Here is a 13,095-nt window from a genome sequence, read left to right as displayed (position 1 = left end):
AGAAATCACGGGAGGGAGATGGGGGCCGGGGGGGTAAAGAGCAGACCCGGCGGGAGAGATGGGGGGGAAGGAGAAGGGGGACAGGGCGACGAGATTGGGGATGGGGGGGAGAATAATTTTTTTAAAAATAAAACCCCCTACTTACCTTTCCTGGCTGCTGCCGCTTTTTTATAAAAAATGGCGGCCGCGACGGCTCTCCTCCTCGTCACGGCTCACGTGTGCATAAGGGCGAGATCTCGCGTTAGTCATAACACGAGTTCTCCCCTCCTCTCCCCCAGATTTTCGACTGGGTCTAGCAAGGCCCTATGTTACTTTAGGAACATAAAATGTATATATGTACCAGTTGGTTTGGCAGAAAACCATACAACGTCTAGTGGTCATAGGATTGCACCCTTAGAAAGTGTTTACCAGCAGAGAGGAACTTGAATGAGTGAACACCAGGTATGTGTGTTCAGCGAAGGTTTTTGTTTGACTACATTTTTCATTAGTTTACACACACCTTGGAATGGAAATCTTCCCAGCGTTTATTTAAAATGTTATTTTGACACTTCATAAACTTGATGGTGAAGTGGAGATTCTGAAACGAAGAATGTACTTCTCTCCTTACTTCACCTGCAGCGCTTGAAAATCCTGGATCCTCTTTGATCAAATTAAGGTGCTTTGTTCCTTTTGCTTTCATACCATAAGAACAAAGATGATCCATGGTAGCCCGAAGTCTTTCTTTCTTGGTTCCCCCCCCCCCATTTTTGTTTTCGGCTAACCTGCATGAGTCATATAAGACGTTCCAGAAGCCTCTTAGAAAAAGGCACTTGATAGATTTGATCAGATTTGCCAGTTTGACTTCCCCTGCTAGAAGCATGCTTTTTCTTCCTTCTGCTTTTTCAAAATGTCATCTGTGAATAGTAACAAAGGATTAATTGTGGAGATGAGGGCTTGGCAGAATTGTGCGCAAATGAAGTGCTCTTTTGAACACTATGCTGGCTGCCTCGCAAATCAAACAACAAATACAAAGCTCTCAACATATGCCAGCAGATTAATTCGTTCAACTGCCGCTTGCTTGTTTCCTGTCATTTTCAGAGTGGTGGGGGGAACGAACGGAACGCTGGAATTTTAATTGCTTGACCGCAGATTTTAATTTGCCATACACAAAGAGACCATGGATTATTAATTAGTATGTGATGCTTCAAGCCTCAGCCAAGAAGGGGTTGCAGGATCAGCTGTGTGAGTTTTAGACAGCACTTTTTACTAAACGTGGTTGTGTGCCACTAGATCAGGTAAAAATTGAGTAAATGCTAGATTGAGTAAATGGTCAACTGGTCCAGATTCTCAACCTGCAACATGAGACCCACTTTCACAATTTCATAATTGCCCAACATGGCAGCAACAGCTTTACCACAACCCATCCGGACTGATCTCAGACCCACTTTTGGGTCGCGAACCACCAGTTGAAGACCACTGTGCTAGATAATCTCTTTCTACAAATTACATGCTAAGGGTAGACATCTACTGTGACATTTTCTGATACGTTTTGCTGTCAAAAGACTTGGTGTGAGATAGTCTATCATGATTCCTGCCCCGCCTGATCAACTTTATTGAACTTAAAACCTCAAAAACCACAATGCATCACTTCCTGATGGAACAAGAATCCAGGTGATAGGAAACCAAAGTGTGGCCATCAATACATGTCAGCCTGTGGAATTTGTAGTATGGAGTTTCAGCTTTTAAAGTGGAAATTGGCCCTTTGGGGCTAATCAGTTTGAGTGTGTGTAGTTGTTGTTGTTGTTAACCAATTTCCTAGCCTTGCACTTTTAGATGTTCCCTTTTAAAAAATTAAAAGATCTCAGTGAATGTAATAATTGTTTAGAACTTAGAAACATAGGCAGATGCCTTTTACCTGGGGTGCCCATATGGAAAGGAAGACAGAGCTCCTGTATCTTTAGCAGTTGTATTGAAAGATGAATTTCAGCATGTGTCATTTGTATGCATGCAGCACCTGGTAAAATTCCCTCTTCATCACAGCAGTTACAGCTGCAGGAGCCCTGCCCTCTTTTGTATCTGGTAACTCTAGCTATCCTCCTGCAGCTTTAACTGCATGCGTACAAATGACACCTACTAAAATTCCCTTTTCTATTCAACTGCTAAAGATACAGGAGCTCTGTCCTCCTTTCCATATGGGCACCCTATTTTACTGAGTCAGACTTTGGTCCATCTAGCTCAGGAATGTGAGCTAGATGTATTGTGGTTTTCAAGAATATCTGAATTATCATCGACACTGGCTGGCAGCAGTTTCAAGCAGTTATTTCTCCAGCCTTACTTGGACCTGCTGGGGATTGAACCTGGGGCCTTCTGCACACAAAGTATGTGCTCTACCACTGAGCTACATCCTCTTTCTTGTTTTCCGATTTACTCAACTTTGGGCCCGGTACAAACTTGTAACATGGGCAGCTACCAACCCACATACCTCAATCCCATCACGTACAATCATTTTGTTGGGGTTTTATTAGTTTTATCTGCTCTCTCTGTCTGTGTTGATTATGCCATGTGTGTTTTAAGTGTTGTGTGATGGATCTTAATCTGGTTTTTAAACTGTTGCTTACCACATTGGATGCTTTTAAAGTGGAAAGGCAGGATGGATGGATGGATGGATGGATGGGTAAATGTAGATTCTTTGAGGTGATAAAAATATTGGCTAGCTGTCAACAATATATTTCTTCACTGGATTTCTATGAACCTTCAGAGCTGTTTGTTACACTTAATCCTGGTTTATAGTAATTTTATTGCCAACATTTTTGTATTATGGATCTGTGTTGTGTTTTCTATGTGAACTGCATATATCCAATATATTTGTTCTATTGCTAACTTTCTCGTGGTGTCTCACTTACTTTTATCGGACATAGAGACTTTGGCCATGGCTAGACCAGGCCTATATCCTGGGATTGTCCCAGGATCATCCCTGTGCATCCAAATGACACACAGGGGATCCCGGGAGCAGGCAGGGACGACCCCTCCATTTGCCAGGGATAATCCTTAGGTCTAGCTAAGGCCAATGTTTCACAAATGTGGTCTCCAGGTAACATGGCAACCAGGAAACTTTTTCTGGCAACCCTATTTTGTGAACAAGCGTTATGAGAAACTCCTCTCCTCCCATTGTTTTTCCCGTGCATTGCAGAGAATTCAGAAGAGGCTGAGGGAAAAGACAGACTCTGGCCTTCCCATGAATTCTCTATAATGTGCAGAAGTCTCCAGAACACAGAGGGATTGGCCCCTTGTTTCCTACCAAGCATTTGGGCCTGTCTGCACAGGCTACCCTCCCCTCTGTTATGTGCATGAGAAGGAACTATACATGTAGAACTCCACCTATATGGCCCTGCAACCCCACCCACCACATATGCCTTGAAGGTCCACAAGGTCCTGTCAAGGCCTAGTCTCAGAGTTTGTTCTTGTCTAAACAACTTGTCTCTGATGTGTATATATTGCCCTGGTTCACATGTTGAAAACATGGCACATTTTTTTTAACCATGGGTTGTTGATAGTGGCTCCATATCAGTTGGATGGTTATTTAATCTGCTGCGTCAGTCAGAACCAGTCAGAAGTTCTGAGCAGTTCTGACTGAAACCTGGAGTGGATTCACTGACACTGGAGCCACTGGCCTCCACTGTACACACCTACTTCTGGCCCAGTTGGTGCCTCGTCTCTGAAACCCCGGCCCTGGATCCCAACTGCTTGAAGCCTGACCCTTCCTGAGGCCTTGACAGTGCTACAGCATCAAGACGAAGATGCAAAAATCTCTGAACAAATTTATGGGCAAGAGCATATCTATATGCCGTGTTTAGGTAGCATAACTGTATTTGTAGTTTATGGTACATGGGCGCTATACATTCCCTCAAAGGGCAGGAACAGCATGCCCTCTGGGACAGCTTTCAGCTTACATTTAATTGAAAGCGTTTGTTTTCTACCTCACCTGCCTGCCTTAAAGCATCTTTACCGTCTTTTCACAAGGCCTCCTTGCTCTAGTGGTGTCACTCCTGAATTATATGGAAACTGGGCTTCTTGGCAGGGTAAAATGGAACAATCTTTCCTCTTGTTCATGATGTCCTGGGAACTGCATTCACATCTGAATGTTCCAGCCCGTTGTTTAGATTTCGATCTATCACTCCAGCTTCCATGCCCTCCCTCCATTTTTCCCTCTGCCTCTCATCTTCTGCATTTTAAAGAGCCTGGTCCAAGTTATTTCATGAAGCATTAAGCTTTGTGAGGCCAGAAGCGTGTCTCCTTTGTGTTTGTACGGTTGTTACGTTTTAAATGAAGACATCCATTCTGAATGCCAGTTTGATTCGCTTGTAGGAAGATAAATTCTTGCCTGTTAGAACTGCTGCTGAGCTGGCTAACAAAGTAAAAAACAATTCTGGAGTCCATTAATTGTGTGTATGTGTGAACATGCACTGCACACTGCTTTTAAGTTTTATCAGTAAGGCAATATTAAAATAAAGTAATATGCAGTAGTCTGTTTGATAACTTAGGTTTGCTAAATTACTAGCAGGTTCAGCAACAGTTCTGACATTAGTGGTTTTCTTTCCCTCCAGGTCTAAGTAATACTGTTTTCACAACAAAATGGCTTTTTATAATACTCCTCCACATATGCTAGTTTGTTATCCTCATTATGCAAAACTTTTATGGACATTGAGGCTTAAATATACTCATGTCTGAGCTGAAATTTGAAGCAAGAACTTATGCTCTTAGTTTATGCTGTTAGCCATTGCACTAGCTGAACTCTACATCAACCCCACTGCCCAATAAAATCCCCTAAAAACGTTGCAGTTCAGTAAGGCTTTTGAAAATCCGTATCTTCAAGAGTTGTTGAGCTGAAGAGAATGAGTAAGGTAGCTGGGCCCCGTGTAATTAAAACTGGGATTCATCATAACAGATTCCAGATATGATCCCTGTACAATTGTACCCCTTTTTCTATTAAAAAGTAGTCCACGTCGTACCATAGTTTGTATTTTTGCATTACATTATACTCATGGTCAACTGCATCTTACTATTTCCTCGTTGGACTTCATTGGAGTCCATGATAATAAATTGAAAGAGTGCTTTTATAAGTGTAGGAGGATTTTTTTTAAAAAAAGAGAGATCCAGTCCATTGTGGTGGCAGTAAGAGGAGAGTTTGCATCATTTTGACACTTTACTGCAAAAATATCCGAAGGCACAATCCTATGCATGTTTAGACAAAAAAAGTCCTACAACTTCTAGTTTACCCTAGCCAGCCATGCTGACTGAGGCATGCTGGGAGTTGAAGGACTTTTTTTCCTGTCTAACATGCATAGGATTGTGCCCTGAGGAGAAAGGAAGTGTCTTGAGAGACAGAGAAGAGGAAGAACATCCAGGCCAATAGTGGGCAGCATGGCACAGCTCTACTCATGGCAAGCAATCATTAATTTAATGCAGCCTTCCCTAACTTAATTCTCAGCCAGCATGGCCATGGCTCAGTGATAGAGAACATACTTTTCAGGCAGAAGGTCCCAGGTTCAATTGCTGGCATCTCCCAAGTAGGGCTGGAAAAATAGCTGCCTGAAACCCTGGAGAGCTGCTGCCAGCCAGTGTTGATAATACTGGGCTAAATGGACCAATGAACTGACTCTGTACAATGCAGCCTCCTATGTTTTTATGGCACAAGGTCAGTGAAGGCTAATCTAATGATTTGGTGAAGTAGTGTTTGATTTGATAGCTTGCAGAGCATTTCTGTGTTTGCTTAACATTTATTCGTTCTCCCTTCTTTCCTAACCTTTCTTTTTATATTTTTCTTTTACAGTGAAGTACATGCGTGAAGCCACCCCCTACGTGAAGAAAGGCTCGCCAGTTTCCGAAATCGGATGGGAGACTCCCCCGCCTGAGTCTCCCCGTCTGGGAAACGCATCCACCGATCCCCTGTCTCAGGTGTCTCTCTCCATCCACAGAGACAAGAAAACAATCCCACTCAAAATGTGCTACGTTACACGGAACATGACTGTGTCGGATCCAGAAAACAGGTAAGGGGAGTTGCAGAGGTGGGAGTCAGAAAGCATTTGACCCCTTTTAAACACTTAAAAATTGATTTAGAGTGCATATCTTATAACAGAGGTGACTGCCACGACACAGGCTCTGAACAACAGACCTCACGGCTGCCACCACTTATTATGGGGTGACACAGGCTCTGAACAACAGACCTGGCCGAGGCTACTCCCTACTCAAGCCAAGCACCACCACTTGATACGCCTGAGGCAAGGGATAAAACCCACCTTCCTCTAAACTATGTGGAGAAAGGGGTTTAAATTGGAGAAAGGATTTTAATATATATAATAATGCGCTGTGAGTTATATCTGCTTACGTGAATGATTGTCAGAGTGGGCGTTATATGTGTAAACGTAAGATGATAAATGCCAAACAGACACGTGGGATTTTTGTGGTAGTTTTAAAAACAAAACAATCAAAATTTATTTTTAAAAGTTCACAAGCTTTGTTTCAACTAACAACATTTAAAAACCTTTTTGAACCCTTTCATACAATCCTGTCACTCATTCACATTCGCGCTTTCCTTTTTCTCACACAATCACTCTTGAACTTTCTTTATTATCAGTATTGATTAATATAATCCACTACGTGCACACCACACTCTAAAGACACCACTCACTACACTGACTCTCAAATTTCCCAGAACTTAAGTACCATAAATACAGAGAGCACTAAAGACTCTAAGAGTCCCTAACAAGTCTCCCTGAAAAGTTTCCCTGAAAAGAACAAGAACCCTCAATCCCCTCCGTCATTCCCTTATATATCACTCCTCCCCACTCCCAAGACATTCTAACTCCGCCCACTCAGGCCAACATTCTAAAAACCACAGACTTACAAACTCAGACATACCTTTGGGAATTGACTTGTGGGGTGTAACGCCACAGTGACCTTGAGCTACATCCTTCCCCAGTCTGGGTTTTCCCCATCCCCAGCACCTTCCTCAGCTGGGGGAGAGTAAAGCCCTACTCCTTCCCTGACAGAAGCCCCCAGCAGGAGGGCTGTTTGCAGGATCCTCATTCCTTGAAGCTTGTAGGCTTCCCATAGGTGTCTAGTTGGCTACAGTGGGAACTGAATGCTGGATTAGATATGCCGGCCTTCCTCAACTTGGTGCCCTCCAGATGTGTTGAACTGCAACTCTCATAATTCCCAGCCAACACATCTGGAGGAGACCAGGCTGTAGAAGGCTGAGATTGGTCTTTGGTCTGATCCAGCACAGCTCTTTTATGTTTTGGATTGCTGGACTCTCCCCAGCTAGGCTGTTTGAGGGTAGTGGTGGGCGGGTTGGAGAAGGTATGGAATAATCTTCTCCATGAGATGCAAAATTTCAGCTCTTGGGTTGCCTTTAGGAAGGGTCGTCCTGAGGAACTGACTTGTGGATTCAGCCTTCTTCTTTTGCCTTTAAAATTGGATCCATCACCCCCTCCTTCTATGGGATTGGGGCAACTCTGAGTTTAAATTTGTAGAACTGCTGCTGTCATGTCTTGCTTGGCCCTTTGCAGTAAACCTGGCATCTCTCCCCACCATGTCAACACAGCCAGACATTGCAGGTAGGTGAGGGTGTCCTATGAAAGGTGCGTGATGGCAATGTACAGTAAAGGGGAAAGACGATTGTTAATGGGTGAACGCAAGCTTCACATGCAAAAGGTCCCAAATTTAATTCATGGCATCTTTAAGGGCTTCTTTAGATGGAAGGGAAACCACATTTGCTTACCGGTGCTTTGCTTCTTGCTTCTCTTCCTCAATTGTGATGAGCTGAATTACATGGAAGAGAGGGGCAACCATGTAGTCTGTAATTGAAAACTTCCCCTCCTCTCAATGCTCATAGTATTGAATGGGACAGTGCCCTCTAGTGGGTGTTTTGTAGCACAACTTCCTCTGCACATAGGAGAAAATCCCGAGATATTTCAGAAGAATTGGGATATCCAAGGTTTTTTAAAAAAACAGAATAACTGGGGGAAGGAGCGGGAGATGTGCAGGAGGTTCACGTCATCATCAAAAGGACCCACAAACTTCCGTGAATAGCCAGTCATGAGCGTGCCTTATTTCACTTGTGTGAAGAAGCCCTAGGTAGGGCTGGAGAAGGTTCCTATCTGAAACCCTCCCTTCAGCAGGAGAAATTGAACTAGATAGAGCAGTGTTCTGAATCAGTCTAAGGCAGTTTCTTGTGTTCCAGTTTTCCTCGGTGGAATATGTAGACGCTCACTGATTCTCATGTGGATTTTAGATGCAAAGTTTGTACCTAAAACCTTGGTACATTATGTGATAACAAGGGAGAGAACTGCCTCTTGGAGGCAGCGGTGGAGTAGGAAATACAACTGGAGTAGACATCATATTCTTTTTGGTTGTATTCATCATATTCTTTATTGGCTGGGGAATTCTGGGACTTGCAGGAGTTTTGCTGTATTATTATATTATTAATTATTACATTTGTATACTGCCCCATAGCTGAAGCTCTCTGGGTGGTTTACATAGGATAAAGTATTCTTATTTCTAACACTGAAAAGCTGTATATGAATTTATCTACACCTTACACTTAAAGTGTCGGTAAATTGGAATTCACACATTTTGAGTGTCAGAACCCTGAAAACTGGCAAGGAGGGAGTGTCATTACACTGGTTTAAGTCAGTCAGATGAAAGTAATTCACCAGATTAATTTAATTGGGTGTAAATCATGTAATGCTTTAACAACCCACTATTCGAGAATTTCTTGGTGTTCTTTAAAAATTTCTTGGTGTTCTTTGCAGCCGGTTTGGCAAGTTTTTGACTCCAGTTTAAAAGGAAATGACATATCTTAAGAAATACAGGTAGCTTCATCACTGCTGAGTGAGTTTCTTAAGACTAGGATACTTCAAAAATTTCTTACATAGGATTTGCACGTAAGAAAAAGAATCCAGACCATGTGATGCAGACATGTGTCTCTTTCACTGTGTGAACATACACACAAAGAAGTTGTCACTGGCTGAAGTTTCTCAGCACATGTAAAATAGATGTACAAGCATCACATGTTTTGGTTCACACATAGTCCTTGTGATCTTTCCTATACAGGGATATTATCCATACAAGTGAATGTACAAATTTTAAAGCACCCCTAAAAGAACTTTTTAGCTGCTGAAAGGTTAATAATAGGGTGGCCACATGGAAAGGAGGACAGGGCTCCTGTTTCTAACAGTTGTTTAGAAAAGGGAATTTCAGCAGGTGTCATTTGGATGCATGCAGCACCTGGTGAAATTCCCTCTTCATCACAACAGTTAAAGCTGCAGAAGCTATATTATGGTGACCAGATACAAAAGAGGGCAAGGCTCCTGCAGCTTTAACTGTTGTGATGAAGAGGGTGTTTTGCCAGGTGCATGAGACTTCCATAGCATTTGCTTCCCGGCACTAAAAATAGGGCAAACTCATTGACCCTTATTTGTAACATGTGTGGAACCAGCTGCATTACACCACATGGCAGCTCAACATGATGCTCTCTTCCACAGTTGCTGAACAAAAAGATGTGGGGTGGGTGGGGTGGAAGGAACCACTGAAGCCAGGGAAGGGGTGTGTGTGAAAAGAGAACACCCCCCTCTCTTGCCTTCACATCAATGGGCTTTTTGTTTGTGACTAGCACAAAGGCTTTTAAAGAAATTGGCTTGGAACCCACTGTCTTTCAACACTTCTCTGGGCAAAGGATGCGAAAGCTGAACTATTTCCCATTTGAGGAGAAGGTCAGGAAGGTAAAAAGCAGCTGTTCTCAGAGCTTTGCTAGTAGAACAGCTGTATATTGCAAAGCTTTAGCACGTCTTTGACTCAGCTGCCATTTTTTAAATCTATTCTTAATAACCCTGTTGAGACAACACACTAAGCCATAGTAGAATCACAGAATAGCAGAGTTGGAAGGGGCCTACAAGGCCATCGAGTCCAACCCCCTGTTCAGTGCAGGAATCCACCCTAAAGCATCCCTGACAGATGGTTGTCCAGCTGCCTCTTGAACGCCTCTAGTGTGGGAGAGCCCACAACCTCCCTAGGTAACTGGTTCCATTGTCGTACTGCTCTAACAGTCAGGAAGTTTTTCCTGATGTCCAACTGGAATCTGGCTTCCTTTAACTTGAGCCCGTTATTCCGTGTCCTGCACTCTGGGAGGATCGAGAAGAGATCCTGGCCCTCCTCTGTATAACAACCTTTAAAGCATTTTGAGCTCAACATTATGGCATAGTGTGTCATGTGAACCTTTCCTTTCCTAACCATGGTGGCCACATAACCATGGTTTTAAACACGCTCACTATTTGCTGCAAGTGGGGTAGCGACCTAACCATGGTTTAGCGTGTTGTCTGAACAGGCCCAACAACTTGTTCAACGTTTCCCAACCTGGGGCCCTTCAGATGTGTTGGCCTACAATTTCCCAATGGGATTATGGGAGTTGTAGTCCAACACAACTGGAGGGCTCACGTTGGGAATGGCTGAACTAGCTAAAGGTTTGGAGGCAAGGACAGAAGGCTGAAGTGTAGCTGTCCTTTTCCAGCTACACCCACTTGCATGCCACACATCCACAGCAGCCACATTCCCCAAGCAGAAACACTGTTCTTACCCAGCCCTTTGCCCTGCCTACTGCAGTGGACGTTGTCCCAGGTCATGGTCTGAAAGCACATGGAGCAGCCGCTTTGCTGAAGCTAAGCAGTTTGGGGTCTGGTCAGTGCTTAGAGGGGAGACCACCTGGGAATGAGGTGTGGGTGGAGCCCTGTTGTTCCAATCCATTATTGAGGCTATTGCCATGAGTGGAACAAAGGTGGAGCCAGGTCTATTTTTTCCCCAAATAAGGCCCTGCTCTGCCCTTCTGTTGTCCAAAATTTAACTTGGCTCCCCAGACCTAGACAAGAATGCACATAAAGCTTACCTCTCTAACAAGCCTGAGGCAATACTCTGTCTTACGTACAACCTTTACTAACTTTAATAACCTTTGCAATTAGCAGGAAATAAGTGCTTTGACTCTCCCACGCGTTAAGATGGTTTATCAGTTCTTGTAGCTTTTATTTCCTGTGGAAACTATGAGTTCTTAATTGATGTTCTCTGGTCAACATCAAAAAGTATGCAAAACCTTGCTCTGCTCTATATTGATATTTTTTCCACGTAAGAGGGGCAAAGTCTTTACAAAACTCTTCAAGTGACTCCTGAAGCTTATACAGCTACTCCAGATCAGTATTCAGTTGCCAGGATCTGCTGATGCTAGTTAAGATATTGATAATTCTATTGTTAATGGAGATCATTACATTTATGGATGAATTTATTTTCTGTTTGATGGCCTCAGTTGTGTCCACCTTTAGGGAGGGAACTTTTCCTGATCCATTTGTTTTAGGCCAGCGGTAGGCAACATGATACCCTTCAGATGTTTTGGACTACAACTCCCATCAGCCCCAGCCAGCATGGCCAATGGTTAGGAATTGTGGTGGTTGAAGTCTGCAACACCTAGAGGGCATCAGATTGTCTACCCTTGTTCTTGGCTTTCTAACCTTCCTTGGTCCATCAGGGATTGTCACAACAAAGTGCAGAATGTTGAATGGGGTCAAATTGTGCTTCTATTCACACACACTCACACATGTAGTGCGATCTTAAGAAGGCAGTACTGCGAACACTTCTGAAGAAGTCCACCCTTCTATGTACTAGATGGTACTAGACAACTGCTGTCCATTCGCAAACCACCCCATTTTTAGGGAAGGTACTTGAGAGGGTTGTGGCAGAGCAACTACAGGCACTCATGGAGGATACTGATTATTCTAGACCCATTCCAGTCTTGGTTTTGATCTGGTCACGGGACTGAATCAGCCTTGGTCACCCTGATGGATGGCCTTTGTCAAGAGAGGGACAGGGGGAGTGCAACCTTGTTAATTCTTCTCGATCTTTCATCGGCTTTTGATACCATTGACCATGGTATCCTCCTGGATCGACTCTGTGGGATGGGTATCGGAGGCACTGTGCTTCAATGGTCCTGGTCCTACCTACGGTGTCATTTTCAGAGAGTAGCATTCCTTGGCCCCTTGGCATTTGAGCTATGGGGTGGTGCAGGGTACCATCTTGTCCCCAATGTTATTTAACATCTATATGAAGTCACTGGGAGCGGTCATTAGGAGATTTGGAGCTAAATGCTAGCAATATGCTGATTATACACACAACTCTATCTTCCTGTGACAACTGAATCAGGTGAGGCTGTGCAGATCCTGGACCAGTGCCTAGACTCTGTAATGGGCTGGATGAGGGGAGGTGGTAACATAGGAGGCGATATGCAAATTACTCCTACTTTTGCCACTATGCTCTAGAAGCATTTAAAAGAGGAACCCATCCAGTGAAATCCCAAACACTGGAATCAAAATAAATTATTTGCACAGCCAACGCAAATCATGTTGCTTAATCTGCATAATGTTCTTGGCGTAGAACTTGGGTTTTTGTCTTGCCTCAATGCCCCTAAGCACACCATGCTATTCCTAGGAGGAGAGCACTGCTATTTTGGAATACGGCCCTTGACACAAATTTCTCTCTAGTAATGCAACTTGGCCATGTCCATAAAAGCAAAATCGGCTGGCTGGCAGAGCCTACAGTCAAGTTATGCACATAATAATACGTCTGGAAATTGTCTTTGATATATCTTCGAAGTATGGTTGCATCCATAAATGGGTATGAACAGTTTTTGGTGACCCCATCTGAAATGCAATCACGTTAGGAAACAATGTTTCTGTGTGTGTGTGTGTGTGTGTGTGTGTGTGTGTGTGTGTGTGTTTGGGGGAGGCTGTGATCCTGCCTCTCAGAATCAAGTGTTCATTTGATGTGGGGAGGAGAACGAAAACTAAATTTGCACTGTCACACCAATACCCATACTGTTTTTGAAATAAAAAAAGCCAGGGAGGATGAATACTATCTTGCTTTGATTATGGGAGGCTACGGTTCTAGTCCATCTCACCCATGATCTAATAATCCTTGGGGAGGAGACGCAGCTAAGTGATAGAGACTTCTGGGAGCTGGGCTGAAGCTTGCTCGTTTTCATCCAGCGAGGGCCCATCGCTCAGTGTTAGAACACCTGCT

General features: G+C 43.7%; 1 protein-coding gene across 1 annotated transcript in view; it reads left to right on the top strand.

Annotated features, from left to right (window-relative positions):
* The window catches only part of SNTB1 (syntrophin beta 1), a 126,480-nt gene that overhangs the window by 68,361 nt on the left and 45,024 nt on the right, over nucleotides 1-13,095 (top strand). Inside the window, exon 2 of the mRNA XM_063131125.1 lies at nucleotides 5,810-6,026. Coding sequence (XP_062987195.1) covers nucleotides 5,810-6,026 — 217 coding nt within the window. The remainder of the gene's footprint in view (nucleotides 1-5,809; nucleotides 6,027-13,095) is intronic.

The sequence above is a fragment of the Elgaria multicarinata genome, chromosome 7 (genome assembly GCF_023053635.1).
Source record: "Elgaria multicarinata webbii isolate HBS135686 ecotype San Diego chromosome 7, rElgMul1.1.pri, whole genome shotgun sequence".
NCBI classification, from domain to species: domain Eukaryota; kingdom Metazoa; phylum Chordata; class Lepidosauria; order Squamata; family Anguidae; genus Elgaria; species Elgaria multicarinata.
Note: the sequence above shows the minus strand (reverse complement) of the source record. Positions and strands in the feature narration are given on the sequence as shown.